Source organism: Corvus moneduloides, chromosome 5, assembly GCF_009650955.1.
Source record: "Corvus moneduloides isolate bCorMon1 chromosome 5, bCorMon1.pri, whole genome shotgun sequence".
NCBI classification, from domain to species: domain Eukaryota; kingdom Metazoa; phylum Chordata; class Aves; order Passeriformes; family Corvidae; genus Corvus; species Corvus moneduloides.
Window position 1 is genome coordinate 36,357,006 of NC_045480.1, and position 23,844 is coordinate 36,380,849.

Below are 23,844 nucleotides of genomic sequence, written 5' to 3' on the forward strand. Positions count from 1 at the left end.
TTAGGTGTATGAAAGTTAGATTCATTTGCAAATGTGAGAATAACCTGTCTGTTACTTTATAACCAAATGTTTAGAAGAAAATGTGAGTCTTCTATACTGGCAGCAAATACAAGTTTCTGGTTGTTATATTTGGCAATTTATGGAAATTTCAGCTTTTTTCTTTGCTTTTCTCTCCAAGAAGAACTGCCCTTTAATGGAAATTCATTTGCATAAAACTGTACAGTTACTTATATCATGCAAACTGCTTTGTACTATATACGTGTCATTCCTTCATGGCTCAGAGCCCAGGCAACCTTAAAAAAAATGCAAATATGAGTTTACTAATTCTAAAGATGGATTTCTGGAGGTCACTGTATGTGATTGCAGGTAATATTTACTATAGTTTATCCAGAAGGCCATTGGTTTATAAAGTTTAAAAATTGAGTTTAATGTGTTGTAGGAGAAGTATTTTTACTCTCAAACATTACTAGCAAATGATAGAAAAAAGCAGTTTTCATTTCATCTGCATTACCTTGTATCTCTTATTAGCTGGTCTCTTGGTTTACTCGAGGACTCCTTCAGTTTCTGATTTAGTTACTGAAATTCTATTCAAAGGTCTATGTAAATAGTGGGAGAATTGGACATCACTCAGGCTGTTCAATAGTCTGTAAAGCTGAGTCCACTGGGAGTGGCCTGAATTTTCAATTTATCAAGTCTGATGAATAAATTTTGGTAGGGTGTCCCATACAGGAAAGCAAATAATTTCTTTTTCCCAGTATCTATATTTGGCTATGTAAAGCCTCTTTAGTGTGTAATGTTGAATAAGAATAAGGAAAGGCACATGAGAAATTATGTAACCATAAAAGGAAGATGTTGTCTGTGCAGTATATAGTGCCAGCATGTGCTGCATGGAAGCCAGACAGTAATGCCTGTGTGGAGTCTTCGAGCTGTTACATGTAAGGTAACTCTGTAGCATTGCTGGAACTCTAAATATTTACCCTTAATATACTCAGTAAGGGCACATCTAGCTCCCTGACTCTGCATCCTGCATCCACGCTGAGATTGCCCACCAGGAATTCTCTAGCTGTTCACAAAGCTACTGTACTCTCAGTGCTGAGTGAGCTTTGTTAGCTGTGCAAGGGAATAATTTGCTGCAAATTGATTTTTTTTCCCTCATCATCTCTTTGGATGAATTCTACTAGGCCAGGAAGCAGATCAAATCCCTGGAGGCAGCTGAATTCTTTTTCCGTGTGCTGGTGTCTGTAACCTAGCCTGGTATGGTTGAAAGCTGATTGGCAAAACCCATGTAACACACGGATACACTCCTTGCATTAAAACAGAAAAGAACGTCAGATTCAATTTTTTTTATAAGAATGCAGTGGATTGACTAACAGTGATCTGAGCATAATTTTGGAAATTTCCCATGATATTTATCTGCGGCATCTGGAATTAGAATCAATTATAGTTGTTACAATAGGAGTTAGAATGCTTTTCATGGTGCTCCCTAATGATGTTTGCCTGCAGCAGACACAGCTCTGAAATCTTTACATGGGGAGGAGATAATTGATTGTGGAGAGAACTTTCATGCATTCTTCTGCACTCAGGCACTACTAGATTTGGCTGTGTGTAACTGAAAGACTAAAGGATTTGTCTTCAACCAACTAAGGAAACAGTGTTGCACATCCAACATTGCACAATGTTGCAATATTAAGAACTCAGTATCTATAATGAAAATACTTTTATAACATTATATGCATGAGTTGTTTGCAGCTTGCTTATGTTTCTTATGTGTTAGCAAACAGAGAATATTGTAACTTTCCATGTTACATAGTATCCTCTTCATAAAATGGAAATTCTCAATCGATGTTGTTTCAATAAACAGTAAACCAGTGTCCTGGTTTCTGCTGTCATTTATGACATCTGGTTGCAAACTCTCATCAAAATGTTAATGCCAATAACTTGCATATTTCTCTTATGCATAGTTAATCAGTTAATCTTCAGCTTGTTGGTAGGTTCATCATGTTGTTAACATCTCATCAGAATAGGTGGAGTTCACTTAAAATTCAGTATTTCAGTCTATTTCCTTTCACATACATTGAGGATTTGGTCTCCAGAACAGCTCTCTTCCAAATCCTTGACTACTCCCTATATGGTATTTACTGCTCTCAATTTCATTTCACGTTTTGCAAGTTTAAAGAAGACATAATCCACATACTTGGCAAGTCAATCAGAACAAGCTTGTCTAGAGTTCAGATAATATATGTAATTACAAAAGAAAAGTTCAGAACTCTTCAAATACCTCCAGATAGAACAGGTAATGCAAGAGGCAAAGTAGGAAGGCTGTCTAAGCTTTGTTTAGATTTCGTTGGAGAAAACCAGAAATGGACAATTATTCAATGAACCAAAACCTGTGCCTGCCTTGTTTCCTCAAAGCCTAAACACAAAAGGAGCATCACTTGTCCGCTCTGTGCACTTCCGCTCTATCCTGAAACAGCTAAAGTTGTCAAATCTCAGTTTCTTTTATTAGTTGTTAATTCAGAGAAATCACTTGGCTTTATTAAAAACTGTGTGTGTATTTTAATTTTGGCTTCATTAAAATCTTTAAAAACAGATAAAGAAAGAAAGATAGCTTAAATTTACACATCCATTTGAAAATGCTAAAATATTTTAAAAACAAATAGACCCCCAACTCTAAAAATCTGTGAAAATCATAATTTCCCTTCCAACAGATTGGTTTAAAGGAGCATTTTCTGGAATGTTTGGGCCAAGTAGGTGAAAGCACTGCTCAAAATACCTGTTAAAGCAGTCAAAACTCTTTTGACTGGCTGTACGGCCCTGTGCAGCTCCTTCACCACCTTAAGAAGAAGTGTAGTGGCAGTCAAATTAATTATCTACTTGTAGTTTGTATGGATGATATTAGGTCACAAAGAATCTGATTCTTCCATTTTAATAATTTTGTCTGTATCCCCATTGTGAGTACTCTGACTGTGGCCTGTTATCACACTGCAGCAGCTATTGAGTACAACACAGCTTTGTTCTCATACTTGAGTGATGAGTTTCCCAGGTAAATGCAGGTGAAGGTGTGTGCCTGGAATAATGACATTGTAAAGTTGACTTGAAATCCCAGACAGAATGGCCTAGACATAAGTGAAAGGGACATAAAAATTGATACAATAGGAAAGACATATTCTCCAATTTTTTTCAAAAAACCTAGAGTTTAACCTAAATTAAGTTGTATAAATACTTATACATAAGTGTGGTATGGATACACATATATCCACACCTTTTACATTAGCAAATTATTTTCCTCAGATGTGTTTGTCTTTTTTTCCTTTTTTTTTTTGTCTCAAACCTCTCTGTCTGTTGACCTTTTCACATCTGTACTTTTTTAATTTCCCAGGAGTAAAATATATTGCTCTTAGCATAGTGCTACAATGAAGAGACTGTATAGCAGCTCAATAAGACTTCCTGAGATTGTGACCTTTTTTAATGCTAAATGGCTTACCTCTGGAGATAGATGTGCTAACCTAATTAAATTAGTGCAGAAAAGCTGCAGTGGATTAATTTTGACAGTTTCAAGTTTTAAAAAAAAAGTGGTTTACAGCTATCGTGTCTTTAATTTTGGTGTAAAAAATATACATCTTTTCACTTCCTCTAAAAAAAAGGTTTTTTCAGTAAAGTTAGATACAATGTTAAACTACTTTATCAAACAGGCCTTAATGTTATTTTGTTCATGTTTATTGAATGACTAGTAAACTTTTAAATTGAAGATAATAAAATGAAAACAAATTTAATCACCAAATATGACCGCAGTCAACACAGGACTTTTAGCAGTAATCTTTGGTAAAAAATCACTTCTGTAAAAGAGACAAATGTCTTTTACTTGTGTAGTAATAGCAACTATGTTTTCCTAAAATATCTGCTGTTCCATTTCTATAGTGATCTTGCTTTAAATCATCAGCAAATTTAATAAGATATTTTATATATTTCATAGCTACTTTATATTATATTATATTACATTACAATATATTACATATATTACATACATTACATTAGAAAGCTTTTAAGGTCAAACCTTTTGAGAGTATGAGAAAAATTATTTACATCTCAAAGACAAACACATTACTTGAAAATTTTCTGTTTAACCATAATAAAATAACTACACATCTTTTGCAGTAAGGAAAATCCAATATAAATCTTACATACTACAAATATTATTTGAAAGGCTTTGTTTTCACTGTCAAAGTACCAATACTTCTGTGAAATATTCTTTTGAACTTGTTTTAATATTTCTATTGTTTCTATCCAAATATGGTATATTGCCTTGATTTTTGCTTTTTTTGATTTCTCTCTCTGGAACTGCTTCAGTGAAATAATTTACTGGAAAGTAGATATTTCTGGCTGTGAAATGTGAGATTAGCAAGCATCCTATCACAGTGGTGTAGCTGAGAACTACAGAGATCTCCAGCTGTAGAGCAAGCCAGCAAAAAAGGAGATGCATGAGAAATGAGAGCCAGTCACCATGGATCATGGCTGCTGGTCATTGCTTCCTTATTTCAGGATTGGCCTGTCTTTTTCTCTTTCATGTAAAACCTTTTCTTTCCTCAGTATTTGGAATTTGGGAAGAACAAAATTTGTAATAATAAAAGTCTAAAGCCAACATAAACTGTACTCAAAGACTGCAGCCATTTCTCATCTTAAAGTTAAGGCATAGGAAGGGTCAACTGGTATACAGATATCAGATGATTTCTATATCTAGAGGTACAGGTGCAACTGTATCTATTCAAGCTGTCAGTGTACTGCTGAATTTCATACAGTCTTGTAGTTTATATTTTGTGCAAATCACATGTAGATAGGTTTTATTCTGCATTATTTGAAATTGGTTTCTTTCTAAAGAAATTTTAAAAAGAAAACTCTAACTGTAAGTTACAGTCAATGCAATTTTGTGTAAGGATTAGGTTGGTCTGACTTGGTCTCATAATCAATGGTTAAAAGAATGATTAGTAGATGTCTGCCATTATTAGGATTAAAATGTTATATGGAAGCTCTACTTTTATTTTTTAGCATGTTTCCCACCTTGTATTGCCTTTGGTCCTTCACAGATCTTTTCTTGCTTTTATGTGCCTGTCTTAAAAATAGTTCCTTAACCTTAGATTTCTATGAGGAAAAAACCAATTGCATCTAAGTATCTTACAAAGGAACATTTGTGAAACAAGAAAGTAGTCTTTAATGGCAAAGCAGCAGGTGAGTTAGAGTAATATGAAATATGATTTTAGAATCTGTTCTTGAAGTGGAATTTTCTTTTCTGTGTCCCATATATTATTTGTAAATGCCTTTTAGTATTTTCATATACTAGTAGAAATGCTTTTCCCACTCTACATAGAGAGTGAAAATGAAATGCATGCTTAATTCAGATTGATCTTGCACTAGAGGCTATTCTGTTTGGTTGAGAGCCATTTTCGATACAGTTATTCATTCCTTTACTTTAAAACTTGTTTCTACATTGAATACTTGTTGAGTTTTCTGTTGCTGCTGGAGTCAGCTATAAAGGCTGTTTAACTCCAGCAGGAGGTAGCTTAGGTTTTATTTATATGGGTTTTTTTAAGCCATTAGAAGTCAGTTACAGATGTTTCTGTTCACAAGAAATACATAACTCAATCCAAGGTCTTGGTAGAAGGAAACTTAATGACTCTGTTCCAACAAAAAAACTTCCAGTTTTATATCACTAAGATTTTTAGTTGTAGACTTGAGTAATTATGTAACATGCTGGTCCACAGAGACTTTGCTTATGACGTGTATCTTTAAAGTTATTATCTATAAAAAAAGAATGTGTAAATTTGCACTAACTGATACCTGTAGATTGTTTATTCCAAGTTCATTAACAAATATTTATGTTTGTGTTTTATTTATGTCTGCAAACCTGTTTATTGGTAGATTCATTAGTTTGTGGTTTTAAATGAGATTAGCTGTAAATTACTATACAGAAGAGTTCAAGCAGCACATTTTAAAGTGCTATATGTATTCACTTATTTTTTTTGTAATATTTTGAGTGGCATTAATTAGCTTCATGGAGCAGTCTTCATAAGTAGTCGTGTCTTGAAGGATAACAGTTATCTGCCCCATCATGATCTAGTTCTTAATTTTTTTCCTTTCTGAGGTGTAAAAGTGACAGTTGTATAATTCTTCCATTAAAAGATTATGGTTTCTTTCCAGAAAGGAATATTCAGAATGTTCAAACTTTCATACTGAAGCTTTTAGCAATTCCTTTTTCTACTACTTTAGTTGAAGTTCTGCCCTTTTGGATAGTAAACATGACAATCTGTGCATGTCTGTTTCATTGAGGAATATCTCAGCCTTGGAGAGGGGTGGTGAACAAGGATGGGGGGGAGAAGAGGGAAGCAATGTTGTGTTCCTGCTGCTCATTCCCCAGAGCAGATGAGCTTTCTGTCTCCCAGCTTTGAAGAGAGCTAGCAAGATTATCAGCTCTGGTTGTTTCTCAGGCAAATAGGTGTTCAAGGGAGTGGGAGTAGCCAAGATGAAGACAGCCTGTGGGTAAAGGGAGCAGATGAAGCAAAAGGAGGCTTTTGAGATAAAAATGTAAAACATCACTTAGACATTAGAATCAGAAGTTGCATATGATGTAGAATAAAGAGAAAGGGCTATACAATGCCAATTAAATTAAAGTTTTAATTGATACCATACCCAAAAGTCTGGGCTTTTTGAGTTCTAGAAATCCACTGCTTTCAGCTAACAGCTGTGTAATATATACACTCTATCCTCTTCAGCAGTGAAAAGATCTATGAGGTAAAAAAAATCATTTAAGGAAGCTGAATATGTGGTATTTTATTCATATGCTTTTGACCGCTATGCCCTGCACGGCTGCTGGGAAATTTCCTGAGGTCAAAGTATTCACATCTTACCTCTAATTTCAGTTTTTTTATTTCTGAATTTCAAACACCAAAAATTAGAAATGATAACAGAAATGTCTACTTGATTATATAAAGAGCTATGGAAATGTAAGTGTTCTGAGAAATCATATTAATCTTATTCTGAGTACCAAACTGAAGAGTCACTTGGCAAATAACCTGTTTGATCCTCTGCTCCAACACTGGAAAAAAAGGAGGATGCTACCTTCTCTAGAATGAAGATGTGCAAAAAGCACAAATAGCTAATAAATATGTAAGAGGTTTGTAGAACATTCAATTAAAAAAGATGAGTGCACAGAAAATTTAAGAAACCATGTTTTCTGGGTTTTCAAGATTTGAATAATGCACTAAAAAAAGAAAAAAATATGTCATTTAAAGCCTCGTATAGCTCAGCCTATTAGTGCAGACTTATATTTCAGTACGTACTTTGTAGAAGTTTTTCATTTGGGAGAAATAGTTCTGTTCAAGGCTGAGGAAAAGAATTGAGGGATTGATTCTATGAACTCTAGATGAAAGATGAAAAGGATACTTATTTTCTAGTTTTATGATCCATGGCAGTGTCATTCACTTTGTAATTAGAGTACTAAGTGGTGCATAGAACTAGTGTTACAAATTACTATTGTTTTCAATGGGATCAAACCATGTTTCAATCATCATCCATGCATTATTGATATATATAACATGCTTATAACCTATTTATTAACAACAATAAATTGTTAATTTATTTAATGTACAAGTCTTACATGCATGATCTATGAAGTGCTTGTAATGGGCAAACTCTGAATTAACTGACTCACTTCTTCATTATTTGTATCACCTTTGTGAAGCTAGTTTGTTTTATTCCTGTCCCTTTAGCTTTAGAGTGATTTTGAAGCTGACAAATGTTGTCTGTGTTAAATCAGCCGGAAAGTTTTTTTTAAGATTATAAAGATTGGCTATGTTATGCCTGAATGATTTGTATTTCAGGCAGTGACTGCTCTGTGTCAGTAGTTTTAATACTTATTAACTGCTAGATTGAGATCTGTCTCACTAAACAAAAATGAGCCTAATGTACTGAAGACTCTATAACAGCTAATCACAACACAGTTTTCTGTACATTGTTGTAATCATCAATGTCCCAAGTATGAGTATTCATTTCTGGTTTTAGTTTCTGTCCAAGGTGTGAAAGTGTAAGTTTTTTCATGTATATAATTAAATTATTTTAATTGGTACTTTTTCTGGAAAATTTGCATTGGTTTACATTGAAAGGTATAACAATACTGATAAAATCAATCTTCCCAAGCATATACAGGTCCTTTTTCCAATGTTTTCTCTTAATAACTTGTTTCTCTCTCACCAGAAGCATTACCCCCTTGGGCACACATAAACAAAACCAGCACGGACATTTATAAACCTCTCAGGTGCAATTTTTTTTTATATGAATGTGGACCAATGAAGATGTCATATCTACTGGTGTAATGTCATCCAGTTCTGGATATCTACTTCACATTCTGTATATTTTATTGAAGTTACAGTGTTAATTTGGTTTTAAGTCAAATGGACAAGCCACAGGTTTTCAGCCAAGCACGTGCTCAGCACCTTACTAAGTGGAGCCTTGTGTAGGTCCCTAAATAGTAGCTAAGCCAATTTCTTTGACAAGCTGTGAGGTGTGCAGCCAGGAACTTTTGCTTCAATTAGTTCTTTGTTAGAATTAAAATTGACAGGGCTGGGAGAGGTAGCACTGATACCTTAAAGGATGCATACAGCATGAAGGATGATCATTTACCTGTCCATCAAAGAAAAGATAAACCAACCCTAGAGTGATGAAAGGGTTAGTTTCCTGTTTGACTGGCAAAGCAAATGAGACATTTTGCTTTAAAAAAGTATTTCCAGTCAATCCAAGGTAACTTGCCTTTGTTGTTGAGAGTTATGGAGTAGGAAAGAAATACAGAGTAGCTCTTCAGGATGTTGTGCAGTCTCTGCTAAAGTTTGGAATGTACCCTCGCTATGTGAAATCTAAACCTTTGATCATGACTCATGATGAGACTTTAATCCAAGCCACTGTTTCTTTGCTGTCACTACTGCTTAGATCTGCATTTTGCCACAGGGTACTAATCAGGTTTATTGCTTCACAGTGCTCTTTTATTAATATATGATATGTAGTGATTCTCATCATTCATTAGAAAGTTATCCAAGTTCAACAAATACTTTGGCAGCACACTTTGGTGCAACAGAGGGGGTGAACAAGCTATTTGACTATTGATAAAAGAGTACAGTCCAGTATGATGGAAAATGGATTTGTGTGTGTATATAAATATATGTGTATATTTATTCATATTCATCTATTCTAAGATGTGTTTCAGTTATTCAGGAAAAGAGGCTGTAGGTAGCCTGTTTGGTTTTTTTTCCCTTCCAGATTTCAGAGGAGTTAAGATGGAACAAGAGAAGCATGTTTGTCATCTTGGGATTAGCACATACATGTGACTCCTAAACTAGGAGAAAGAGAGGATCTCTTCTTCCTTTCTGTCTGTTTTCATGCTTTGGGCTTCAATGACAATTCAAATCATGTTTATGTTATCTGTGTCTCTAAACTTAGCTGAAAACTTATTTTTAATATAATTTAGCTCAAATATAAAATACATGTTTAATTTGGCTTTGAAAGTTTATTATATCAGTTGATGGTAACACAGAAATTATGTATCTCTCTCCCAGGTGGATTTGCTAAACATAGTTGCTTGAATAGCTAAGTCTTATAGATGTAGGCTTCTTGAAACAATGTTTCTTCTCATTGACAAAGTAGCTTATTTCATTTTACTTCAACTCTACATTAAGACAGTGAATTATTTGGTATCTATATAAGCAATCCATTTGAGATTTAATTGCCTTGAATATAAGTGAAGAAATGTGTTCAATGCATATGATAAAAATGTAAATCTAAGGTATATTTCTGATGTAGGAGGCAACCATGATTATTAGTGAGCTTGCTGAATTACTTTTTTTCTACAGTGAATGTTTGTTTAACAGTGTGTTAAATATTACAGTTTGAACTGGAGTATTGAGTAGTTAACAAGGAACAAGGGACAAGAAGAATGAGGGACAGTTCTGGATGAAATCATACCTAATTTTAAGCAGTGTACAGAAAATGCACCAATTCTATTACCCTTGTTCAGGTTGAATCGTTATCTGTTACTCAGATCAAGACAGCCTCCATATGAGAAAGGGAGGGAGGGATTTTGTGTAATGTACCATATTTTATTAAAATACCATGTAATCTCCAGACCCCCATATTTCAAGTGAAAATAACCATGAAAGAAAGAGCTTTAAAATTTTTATATGCATGAAGGATAAAAAAGTTATTAATAAATTAATTTGTAAATTAGGTCTTTGAAGGTCTTAGTAACTTTCTTTTTGAAAAAAAAAATTTTGCTGCACAATTTTCACTTCTAAAAAATATTGGTGCTGCTACAAGGAGGTTTTACAAACATAAAAATGCATTCCATGAAACTCTTGAATATTCACTGGACTACTGACCTAGGCTGGTATAAGAATTCTAAACTTTCTAAATAAAATTTCTCAAAGAATTAAGTTCAGTTTAGAAAAGTTTTTACAACAATATATTTTCCTAGTACAAGTACTGAGCAACCTTGTATTGATATACGATAGAGTAAATAAGCAGTTGATTATTTCAATTTTGTTTCTGTGAACCTACTAGGAAAAAAATGGTAGATAGAACAGAGCTGAAGTCAGTTATGTTCCTTAGACTGTGACCACTCTATTCCTTTTGCTTTAATGACTACTGAATATTTTCTGCATTTCAAAGCATGTTGAAGGATCAAATATTTCCCCTTTATTGCTTCAAGTATTTCCACATTTATCCACACAATGAAACATCATCTCTTAAAGTTGTCAATAAAGCTGGTAATATTTTGTCACTAAAGAATTCCTCACATACACATTCAGTCTGTGCCATCTCTTAAGGCTGCATTTTCAGACCACTTTATTACAAGTATGGAATTTCTCTTTTCATTTTTGTTTTGAAACCTCTTTTGAGGATTTTATTGGGGTTTTTTATGTTGGTGAAAGTCCTTTGTATCAACCTATAGACAAAATGTAGTAGTAAATAGGATGGAAGATTGTGTTTTTTATGCTGCAAAATTATCATTTTTGTTGTTGGCGTGGAGTTATGGGGGGATATCTGTGTGCAGACTTGATAAATCCATGGTGAGATAATCCCAGTATCATTCAAATATCTGAAGTCATATTCTTTTGATGACTGAACATTTCTCTAAGTTAGAGAATCAGAGCACAGTTGGGATGGATGTTGCAAAGGTAAATATTTTGTCCCTTTTTTTGTTAAAGGAGGAATTGTGTGAGATATTACAGAGCAGCTTCTGGCTGCGGGTTGCAGATGTTTTTCCTTCATATAATTCCCTGGGAAACAATGATATACTAACCAGTCTACAAAGGTGGCTTCTGGGAATTTTTTTTTTTTTAATGCAAGGTAATATAAGCACAGTGAGCTAGTGAAGGGGTGGGTTTGTGGGAGCTACTTCCAAGATCCAGCACAACCAGACTATGGCTCCACTGCTTAAAGTTGTCATCTTGGCCAGTGGGATTCTTATGAGCAAACATTCATTATAGTGATTTTGAGAACTCACAGTCTTAGGTATTTTAATTTATTTTGAGGAATTTTGCATCTAAATAAGAAAAAGTCTTTATGATTCCTCTTAGCCTTGGTCCCATGTTGAGTGCAATAACTGATGCAACTTTTAACTGCAGAATGACTGTAAAAGCCTAAGGACTAACATTCTGGTTTTCAGTATTAGCTGATATCTGATTAGCTAATATCAAATCACACTGTGGAGATAAGTCAAAGTAGATCCAGTAATGATACATAATTTAATGTGTAAAAGGATGCCTGCATATTTGTTTTTTTATTTTCACGCAATTAGTTGCCTGTTTCTGAAAATCCTTTTGCCTGTTAGGGCATTATTCTTGCTTTTCTACATACCTTGTTTCTTATAACTGTTCAATGTCTAATTTACTTTTCCACTGTCTTAGCAGTCAGGATACCAGAATTAATTTTGTGGTAAAATTACTTTTTTTTGCTTGACAGGTAATTCTGTAATTGCAAGCATTCTTATTGAAGGTTAATTTAAATGACAAGTCATCTCCTGAACAAGACTAAGAAACAACTTTAGTTCTAAGCATTTGATGTAATTTTCTTCTGATTTCCAGTAGATCTTGTATAATGGGAGATTGTGGGAGCAGAGTGGGGATGTATTCCATTAATGAGCCTGGGACCAATCACATGGGACTGTGTATGCAGCGCTTCTTGAGCAGGTTTCCAAATCAAACTGCGGGGGTGATCTTTGATGATTCATTCCCAAATGTTGCTTCACCTCATTTCCAGCTTTGTAAAACCACATTGTGAATGTCTTGTCTTTATTCTGTCTTTAGGATAGTATTGAGGGAGCTGGATTGCTTCTACCTGTTCCTATACTGTGATGTCCTGGAGACCAGTTTCAGATCAGGGAGTCATGCTGCATGTTGAATAATTGAGAGTATTAGATATAAGTAAAAAGTGATACTTTTTGTTCAGTACAATGTGTTTTGATGTCTGTATTTATCAATTAAAATATTACGTAACAATAGCTTGACTTGAGGTTAAGTCTATCTTAATAGAATTCAAAAGTAAATCTGCATGTTTCATGATGGGGCTGTATTTGAGTTGATTGGCTATGAAAGCTGTGTGACAAGTGATACAAATTTAGATATGTGGAAAGTGCATGCCTAACCAGGCATGGAAGACATAGAAGATTTTTGTTATTTTGTTTTCCGTTTCAAGTTTATGTAGCTCTCTGGCATTTTACTTGGACTCTGCTGTCCTATCTCCTAATATTATATAGAAAACTAAGGAAAAATAATTTAAGAAAAATTGTTATTAAAATGTTGTGTGTTCTTCAGAGGTATTTGTTCCCATTGGAGATGTAATTATCTGTGATTAATCCGTAATTCTTTGCAAATGTAGTTGTCTCTGATTAATCATCAGATATTCCAGGTGCAAACGAGTTGGAAAGGATGAAAAAAACCAAAACCAAAATATCCTTCTGTACTGTCTATTGTTACTTTTTATACAATCTTTTAATATTGATTTTCTTAATGTTAATGTCTGGGGTGAATAGGTTTTCTTAACTGTTTATGTAAAAGACTGTAGCATAACTGCATTCTGAAACTGGTTCTGATATCATTGATTTAAACTTCACTTTCACAGACAGAAGTGGCAAGAGATGTAAGTCCTGAATCTTTTTTTTTTCTTCTAAATATACTGACCAGAAACGGATTGAGTATTTCATTTGTAGTTGTATGTCCTGATCCACACTGAGGAGAAAGAGTTCACATATCACTAACACACAAAGAAATTATTGTGGTGATGCAATTTGTGTGCATAATTAGATGTAAACCACAGGGAAAATTTCTTCTGCTCAAAATCTAAATCTTCAACCTTCTTAGAGATTGTATAAACAGAAGGTCAACTTATCTTTGGCTGATGCACTTGGAGATATAATAGAAAATTTGCACCCAAACCCCAGAAACTAGAAGAGATTTGCACATATTTTCTGTGTAAGGTGGTTTAGATATCTATATCAAGAATGTTTCTGATGTAGACAATAATAATTGTACTAAGAGGAGCAAAGAGGTAGTTGTCTATGAGATATTTGTTGACCGGAAAGTGGACATATGTAATGCAACAAGAATGTGCTGAATTTTGATAGCTGAATATAGTCAGTGTCTGGAGTTATATTTCATCCATGTAAAATAAAATTTCTTGTCTTGCCATCTTCTGTGTGTTTCATGATGAAATTTTCTCTTTGGAATGATTTTAATAAAATAGAGGAAAAATGGAACAGCACAGAAAAAAAAAAGATGGTGTTTTTGATTGCCTCCTACAGTTTTGGTGAGGAGACATGGTCCCAGAAGATTTGGATTTTTACCTGAGAGAAAAATATTGGTACACACAAGCAAAAAAAAGACAGTAGATGTTGAATTATATAGCACAAGCTTACTGTGCAGAGTGAACAGTTTGAAAAGTACTGAAAACTGTATTTGAAGCTGAGAACAAACATCAAAGGAGCATACAATGTTTTTCATCTTTCCTAGTAATGATTTCTGTGACTGTATGTTTTAACTGCCTTGTGAAGTTGGTGTTCGGAGAGGTGAATGACTGCCTGTCTCGCACAGACATAGACACACATCGCACAGCTGAGTCACACTCTGTGCTGCTTATTCAATGTCACTGCTCAGGTTAAAATAGCATTTCTATTGTTCTGTTATTAAACAGCAATTTTCACATTCTGAACAGCTGAAAGAAAAGAATTGGAGCAGATATTACCTATTGCACATTACCTTGTGTGGTGTATGAATGATGTGTGATATCCATTTTAAAATCATGGTGCTGATTCACTGGTTTTCTTTAGTTTTCAGTTGATTTGACAACACTGCAAAGTCTTGAGTTACTCATGAAGTAAGCAGTGAGAATGGTAGTAGGGCTATGGAAGAGCTAAATAAATGAGGAGGGCTTTGAGAATATGTGATTATTTGAAAATTTCATGTGGTTTAATTAATTTTTTCCTGGTATTTTTTTATGAATGAAAAGATCTTGAATTAGTAAAATATACCACTATTAAAAGCTTATAAGGCTTATAAATGTGAATAGTTTTAATGCAAGAGATGAATAGAAGCACTTCTTCAGAAACTATAAATTTGTTTCAGTTCTTTTACAACTTTTGAAGCAATGGGGGAAAAAATTATTTGTTTTTGATTAGATTTTTCCTTGGATTGTACCTTATTACATCTATCATTTATACTGTTTTTACTTTGTTATGCTATTTTACTATACTTTTACACTGTTTCACTATAGTAAAACTCAAGTAATATCACTGGCTGAGGGTTTTGATGGCATCCTAATTTGTGGCATCTGAGTGTGTGCTCAGCCCTCACTGGACTTAGAGAGTGACGTGCAGCAGCTTCAGAAGGTAATGTACAGCCAGCAGTTCCCATACAACAATGCAAACAACTTTGTCCCTTCCACTTCACCTTTCTCAGAAGGGAAAAAATAAATCTTTACAAAATCTCTCTTTCTCTTCCCTGCCCCAAGCTATTGCAATATTAAGAAACACTCTCCTTAAAGTCTGTGTGTCCCTGAAAATATTTAGGTCTACTTTATTTTTTCATCTTCTACTTTACAAGCCCTCATACATCATTCCTGTTACTGCTCTATTGTCATCTGTCCCCCTCTTTTTTACTTTCTCATATAATGCCCATAGATGTACAGTGGTACTGGTTTTCTGAGGCTTTTTCTGCTGTTATTATGTGCTGAAAATGGCAATGGGCATTTTGTGATAAACTCTGATGGCAGGTAACTATGTATTGTCCTGTAGTTGTTGTTCAAATAACTTATTTTAAATATATATTTCTTAGGTTTTTTGCCTTTTAGATGGTAGATTTTCCAGTGAATGATTTTTTTCTAGTATTTTTGTAGGCTTTTAGACACTGAGGAGTCAATCACAGTTATTATTAAGGGTAATCTTAGAAAACAGGACCAAAGGTATTTTAAGACATTCCTACAGTTATCTGCATGCAGAATTAGTTATTCCAAAAGCATTTGTACAACTTCCTAGTCTGTTCCTAAGATCTTGGACTGATGAAAAGGCCACAGAATCCTTGGGTATAAAACCCCCATAGGCTATCACTGAAGAAAGACACTAAGTGATCACAGGGCATCCAAAGCCTTGTGCTGCTGAAGAGGAGAGCTGCCTGCTGCCAGTGGAGTAGAATGGCATGAATTGCACTGACAATGTGTTCTTCAGCCAGTACTGTAGGGGCTCAGAGAGGAGGGGGAGAAATGGAATGCTCTCACCTAAAAGCGTGGAAGGTGTTACACCCATGGACGTGCGTGGTGGCTGCTGTACAACAGGTTACTCAGCAAGACTTTGGCAGCAGTTTGAATATATGGATGTGCACATTTTACCTTTGGTATTTCACAGTTGGCTCTGATATAGTAAGTTGTCCTTAAACAAGAGTAGTCTCAAGCTATAACTTTCTTTCTCTTTTTTTACAACTAGCATGCATAGTTGGGTATTATTTTGTCTTTTATATATTTACTATATTCAATGTTTATTATACTGTATTTTTCTACCAGGAGCTATCCAGCTATTTGAATACTGCTTTCCATACTATTACTTGTATTTACAAAATAGCAAGGGGGTTCTCTTTGGGTAAAATGTGAACATATTTGAAAATGGCTTAAACTGTTCTCTTCAGGGAATCTTTTATATAAATAGTTGCTAAACATACATGTATGAATATTCAAATTTGTTCATTAAAAGCAGTAAATGAGGGTTTCAACAGGCAGAGGAAATTATTACTTTGCTTATCTAGGCTAAAGGAAACAGAAACATACCAAATTAAAGGACAAAATATGAAATTACATAGAGAAGCTACATTTGAGAATTAGACATAATTAAAATAGACATACTGTCCTTAAAGAATGGCTTTTCTCTTTTAACATACCTCTAGTACTATGATTTAGCATAGCATAAAGCCTTTGGAACAAGTTAAAATACATTGAATCATACCTGTTGAACATCTTATATGTGATTTTTATTTGGCCTTTGTCTGTATAAATATTTAAAATCCATATGCTCACTTTGTTTTCTATCCAGGTCCATTTTGCTACAAACTGGTAGTGTTTAGGAGAAAATAGGACTTCTGATTACTGAGTAAATGCCTGTTTGTCTTCTCTCAGCCAGTTGTTCCCACCTTCTCTGTCCCTTCAGAAAGTAATAGGAAGGGTTCCACAGGGTGTAGGAGTTCTTATGGGATTGATGAGATTTGCAAGAGTCAGAGATGCTGCATTCATGAAACTAGGCAAGGTACTGCCAGAAACTTGAGCACACTTACTGAAAGAATGTTTTGTTGTGGAACTGGGCATTGTTTTAGGCATTCTAATGGCTGGACAAAAGGTTGGCCTTTTATAGCTGAAGAGCAATTACCTTCACTTAAGAAACATTGCACAGAGTAAAATACATTGAGAGCAAATTCAACTGTATTTTTTTCTAATTCTGTGCTCTTTGGTGGATTTCTTTCTTTATTCTTGTGAGATATTTGAGCTATGCACACGGAATTGGTGCTGCAGGCACGAGCAATTCTGTTGTCACAAGTTGTCGCGGGTTCGGTTTGTAACCGGGTAGAAACACCAATTTAGTGTAGTGGTTTGGTCCAAAATACTCATTACTGTTTATCTTTTGTGAGATAAGAATTAGGAGAAATGCAAAACAGGCACCAAACTTGAAAGAATATAAAGAAGTTTATTAACAGACCTAAAAAGAAGAAAAAAAAAAATTATACCACCTTCAGAACTCTCCTCCTCCCCCCACTGTCCTCCCTTCTCCCACTGACAATGTAAAAAGACAACCCTTAAGATGTTCAGTCTGTTTACCACTTCCATAATAACCTTGTTCAGTCCATTTAGGAAGAGAAGTCTCTTCTTGCTCATGCTATGAAAACATTATCACAACGAGACAGCCGCCCACTTCCAAATATTGTTCAGTCCATTTAGGAAGAGGAGTCTCTCTGCCTGCGTGTGAGTCCTTTCCCCCGACTTGCAGCTTTTCCCGCAACTGCTTTCGAGGGTCCACTCTTGAAGTTTTTTGGGGTACAATTTTAAGGTTGAGCCGTTCAGAAACAAAAACAGAGGCCCTTCTCCTTCTCTGGGAGCAAAGGGTCTTCCTCATCTTCATCGTTAGGACTATCTCTGGGAGCATCTCTAGGGACTGAGGTTTCTCCTTTCCCGTTTGGAGCAAAAGTCCTCATCTGGTCCATCTCTCCCTGTCCAAACTTCTCATGAAATTACAGCTGCGTCAGCATCTGCCTATCTCAGCGCAGGTGCTTTGGCTTACGAGTTGAACACTCCACCCCCCATATCTTCATGAAATGACAACAGGATACTCTGATATATCATAGCTTCACAACAGAATTTCAGCTTTAAGCATCTCCTCTCTCTCTTCCCTCAGGTTTTCAGCTCTTCACAGCAATAAAAAGGGTTACTCTCACCTCGGCCTTGCAGCTTTGCAGCTGGAATGTTGAATTTTTCTTATTGCAGTGGAGAGGGGGGAGAGCCGAGCCGCTCCGGCTGCCCACGGCAAGGCAGTGGGGGGGGTTCCACGGCTGGAACAGGTCCATCGACCCAGGATGGCCGTGGCCCGGCCCGGCCTGGCCCAAGCAGGGCCTGGCCGGGCCCGCTGGCCCCCACACGGGGCCCGCAGCCACCTGTGCCAGCGCCGGAAACGAGAGAGAGCTTGGAGGGGGAGTTTGTCTATTCTTAAATGTGGATCACAGAGGCGGTCACAACTTTAAGCGGCTTAGAGAATTGTCCATATTCAACCTGGCCAGCTGATAGGTTCTATCAGGTCCCAGAGGAAACTGTAAGCACCCCTTAGCAAGGACATCCCTTCCAGGACTATGCTTGCTAACCTATGACACAAGTGTATGTCCAAAAAATTGGAATAAACCTATGATGATGGAAGGAATTGGACTGAATATCCTTTTTTTTTTTTTTTTTTATGGTTTTCCTGTTATGGAGAGTCCTTCTCAGTAATCTGATAGGTGACCAGCAGGAATTGTGAATATAAGTATAGCCTAGGACTGACATTGTAACCTGATCTGAATAAAAACATGAAGCTCTACAAGGAACTAACTGTTTAACCATTCAGGTTAATCAGGTGGCATGGCATGTCTACATTTAATAGGTCAAGTAGCAACTGAGAAAACTCAGAAGCTGGATCAACCTTTCACAGGTTTTCTGACAGTCTGAGTTGTTATACTCGACTTAAACTCTCTTTGGCCTGCAGTCTTTAATTTTCAGGAGTGTTTCTCAAGAATAAAACATTCTTTTTGGTTTTTTGATATAATTTAGTAACGTATAACCTTTTTTGCCTTTCTTGTAGGATGCTTCGAGTGTTGCATCAAATGCCTGGGAGGTATTCCCTACGCATCTTTGATTGCTACCATCCTGCTCTATGCTGGAGTTGCACTGTTCTGTGGCTGTGGACATGAAGCACTTTCAGGAACCGTCAACATTCTGCAAACCTACTTTGAGATGACAAGATCTGCAGGAGATGTTATTGATGCCTTTACCATGTAAGTTCTCTGTTCCTTTTACTTGTTTCCTTTTAAAACTGCTGAAAAATTCCTTAAGGAATATAAATTTGACTCAAGAAAATGGTTTTTTAGTGAAAATCACAGAAAAAGTAGTTTGGGTAAGCTTAGCAGATTAAGTTTTGACCAAGCTGATATTTTTACTATTTACAAGGAATTTGTAATACTATTAAATATCCCACAGTTCTAATTAATTTTTTACTAAAAAGTAGTTCATATAATATTGATGAATCTGTTCCATGCATCCTTGCATAAAAAAACCCAAAAAACTCCCAATGTCCACAGAACTCTAAATAGATAAAGCAGAATTGTGCAACAAGGAACAGTTCTGGGAATAAACAAAGTCAAGAATTAACCAATAGGTTGTGCAGAACCCTGAGACTTGAAATGTCAAAATTCTATTGCCTCTGTTTTTTCTAGAATTAATCTGTTTTGAAGGTTTCATGCTTTACTATTCCTGAAAATTTATTTCTGGAAGACCTTTGTTTTGCTGAGCATCAACTTCTCTTTGTTAAATTTATTACGTTTACAAAAAATAGTTTTCTGTATGCTGAAATTAAAAGGAACGTTTCTAGTATCTTTAAAATTGCCTCTTTAGAAAAGGATTTTCTTAGATATTTGAAATTCAAGTTCTTACCTGGCTGCTAATGGTTGTAACTAGAGCTGAAGCATCCTATCCTTAAATTTGTAATTATTTTCTTTTGTGAATATTTTTGGTAAAAATGAAGTGATTTGATCATCAAAAAAATAGACCTCTTATGATGAATAGTTCCATAATAAACATCGAAGGGCTTAGAAGTGATCAAAAAAAAAAACCAAGTACCAACTAATGGAAAAATCAGAGAGAAAACAGACAACATACTTATGCCATTGTATAACTCCCTCTTTCATCCATATCATTAATACTGTATACAACATTGGTGCCTGTAAGAACAAAAAAAGGGTGATTATAGAGCAGCAGATACATGGTTAAAATTTGCGTATAGGAGCATTCTTCAGTCTAGAAAGGGGGTAATTAAGAACTGTTGCACTTGTGGTCTGTAAATTCACAGTATTGTGAATAAGACATGCAAGATTAGATTGTCTTTCTATTCCAGTACAAGAAATTTGAGGTATCAGACGAAAGTAATAGGCACCAGATTCATCAGGAGCAAATTCTTCAATTTTTTCATAGCAAAGCTATAAACCTATTTGTATATTATGGATGCCAGAAGTTTATATGGATTCAAGGGAAGACTAGATAACCTTGGAAAACGAATCCATTGATGGTTTCTAATGACACACAGATTTATCCAGCTCAGGAAGTCACAAAGGCTAGACTAGTGCTGGAGGTTATCCTGTTGACTTGCCTGCTCTTGCTCTTTCCTTATATTCATTGTTTGACGTAGGAAAATGAGCAAGATATATATATTTGATCTGACTGGGTACCACTGTTTTCATGAGAGCTAGAAATGGAATCTTAAATTTCTTAACTTCTCTTGGGCTATGTTATCAACATCCTTTCCAAAGCTTCTCTGAAAATTTTAGATGTACTCACTGTGGGATTAGTAGCCAGAAGGGAGAGTGAAATAAATAAATGTGTCATCGCTAAGCCAAATTAAAATTACTTCTTTGGATCAAGGAATTTATATATCCCTGTATGTTGGACGGAGGGGAAGATGTATCTTCTGCTTTGCCTTTTCAGATTGTCATTTAGAATAATGAGTCTGGCTTGACTTGGTGGCTAAGGGTCATTGTTATCCTGAATGAATGATCAGCCATTTTATTAGGCTCTAACTTATTTTATTAGTCCCTAGGAAGCTATTAGTGCAGAACAGCCACAAATCAATGCTTTCTCTTCATAGCACGTTTTCCAGCTTCTCTCTGTCATATACTAAAGTGAAAGTATCAGTCAGGGGATATAGTTCAAATGCATATAGTTCACTGTAAAAGATTAAGGAATTGTAAAGGTTGTTTTATTCAGTTGTGAAAGATATATATAAACTTATGTCTTAAAGGCAGGAGGAGTAAATATTTTGACTAAAAGCAGATAAGCCATTGCTTTGAACTGGATAAACTGTGACTCGCAAGGAAATTTGCGCATTAACTTTCTACCTATTTAAGTAGATATTACACTGCTTTTAAAAATAATTTTGTAAGGAGAAAAAATAAATGATATTTTCTCACAAGTATTGATTAACAGTTGGCAGTATAAAAGCTCTATAATAATTATTCTTCTGAAAGAACAAAAAACAGAAAGAAGAATATGTAAGTAGAAATAAACGCTGCAGTGCCTACATTCTTAAAACAATACGTATTGAAATGGAAATAAAACTTAGGGTATTTGTTGTTCTGATTAAAAATTAATTTCAACAAAACCTAGCAGTGTGCCCTACTCAACTGTACTTTTTAAAGGTTATTTAACTCATTTGGGCTCTTAATGCCTCTAGTGCTGTGAAGTGTCTCAGGCTGGCCTGGAGTTTGTCCTTCTGTGATGAATGTGCCAGGCAGATGCTGTAGTGGAGTGAAGTGTATTAGATTCTGTCTAATCATGCTTATGGTTTCTTTCTATATTTTTATTAGCATGTTGTATTTCAAATGTCATTCAGCATAAAAATCAATCCCTATCTGAGAGCTATTTACGTGGGTGGCAAGAGATAAAGGCTGTTTTAACTGCGTCCACAAGTGTTTGTTCTGAATGTAAATAACACAACTTGCAAGTGACCCTGTACCTTTTATCTTTGTCAATACAACTACTGGCTATAATTTAGAAGAAGCAGAGAAAGAAGGGCATAATGAGGGCATAAACAAAATCTAAAACACTCTCTAAATGTCTAAAATAAAAGCCAAAGTACCTAGATCTAAAAACACCATTCAGAAACTCCCATATAAATGTCCCTGAGGGCATCAGCTGCCCTGACTGTCCCTCCCTGGCCTCTCCTAGGGCCTCACCTCAGCCTTCCCAAGGTCCAGGACCCCACTTCAGTGAAGCCTGAGGGATTCAGTCCCTCACCACAGACTCTCCTGGCCATGGGGTTGGGGCTGCTCTGGCTGTCCCATGGGGAGCCCGCATCCCATGTGATGCTTTGACACTTGGAGAGAGATTAATTAATTAAGAACCTGCAGTAGGCAGCAAAGTTCCCTTGGAGCATTCAGCCCTTGGGGATTCAGCCAAGAGCAACAGCCCCATAGAATGCAATAGGTGATCTGAGTCCTGGTCTAGCAGATTGGTCCCTCATTCTTGGACTACTGTCAAAATTCAAATAGTATATACCAGCTGCAGTTTGTATCCATTTTGGAAATACTGATAAGTAGTAAATATTTGTAATTTTAAAAATTATAAGCAATTTTTACAGCTGTCATTTGAATTCTATAAGTGCCACTCAGTTACATAAATTTTCTCAAATTTATGATTTTCTTTCTGAGTTAAAATCTGGAATAATCATGGTCAATAATTAGTCAAAAAATTGGTCAGAGTTGTGGAGGCAACCTAGAGAGATGCTGGGTAGGGTAGAGAGGATTTTGTCTCAAAGCACTGGATTATAGCCTGACTTTATTTCTTCAGGGGAGATAGGTAGAACAGATACTCTAAATACTTGAAAGCTAATATAAATCAAATGTATTCAAATTCATGAGAACACATGCTGTGAAGACAGGTATTCCTTATGGAGAGAGCATCAAAAAGCACATAGCTGAGTGGTGGACTCTTCTCTATTTAGACAGCCATTTTAAAATCTATGAACTTTTGATAAATTGGATGGCTATAAAAACATTTGGAAATATCAGTGTGTGACGTTTTCATTGGGATTAACCTCTAATTGTATTGCTTTCTGAATGGCTTTTGGGAAGCTTCATTCCCTCTAGTTCCAGACTTTTTAACTATCAACATTATCACTGTTCTAAGGGTAGCTGTTTCCCTCCACCCACTCCCCCACCAAGTGAAGGAATGACTTTGGAATTTTGCAGAAGTCGTAAGTTTTTGTTTGGGATGTGGATTCTTTCAGTGGCTGTAGAGTAGTTATTTTACTTCTTTGTGATCTGAAGGAAGCTTAAGAAAATAAATATGATGCTTTAAATTATCCTGAAAACTGCTTTTATAATATTTAACTGCAAGAGGTGAATGCTTTATGTTGCCGACTTTGTCAGTTTAACAGCTCTGTAGGCTTCACTAAAACTGAGCAATATGCTTGAGGTGGATGTGGTATTTAGTCATTCCCCTAATAACTTAATAAAATGCAGTGAACACTCCATCTGTAAAGGGCCAGGTATAACCAGATTTGCTTACTTAATCACTGATTTTGAGGAGATTACAAAGTCAGCAGAAACAGATATATGATTATCAAGCATGTATCACATGAGCTGGATTTTTATATTTTTCTGGTGTTTGGAACAAATTCCAAAAGAAGATTTCAGAAAATCAGTGGCACAAGGTATGTTGTGTGTATTTCCCAACAGTATCCTTTTCCCGTTCTTTCTCTTTAGTACGCAAGGCCACTTAGTGCCATCTGTCACATGTTTGTGATATATAGGCCATGGAACAAGGGAATCATGCTCTTAGAGTGGAAAATGAAGAAACCTCCCTGATAGTAACATTAAACCTATTTTCCTACTGCAGTCAAAGCTAATTCAGGTAGTTGTAAATTCACTTTTTTTAAAGGTGTGAAACCAAATAGTAAACTAAATTAAGTTGCAATCTGTAAATCTGTTGTCACTGTGTTCTTTACAGGAAGTTTCATAGACACTCTACTGGTGCCACCTTCCT

The 23,844-nt window shown here is 35.5% G+C and overlaps 1 protein-coding gene across 1 annotated transcript in view; it reads left to right on the forward strand.

The window, feature by feature from the left end:
* GPM6A (glycoprotein M6A) overlaps window positions 1-23,844 on the forward strand; it is a 121,510-nt gene that overhangs the window by 64,685 nt on the left and 32,981 nt on the right. The window contains exon 2 of the mRNA XM_032109708.1: window positions 18,893-19,085. Coding sequence (XP_031965599.1) covers window positions 18,893-19,085 — 193 coding nt within the window. The remainder of the gene's footprint in view (window positions 1-18,892; window positions 19,086-23,844) is intronic.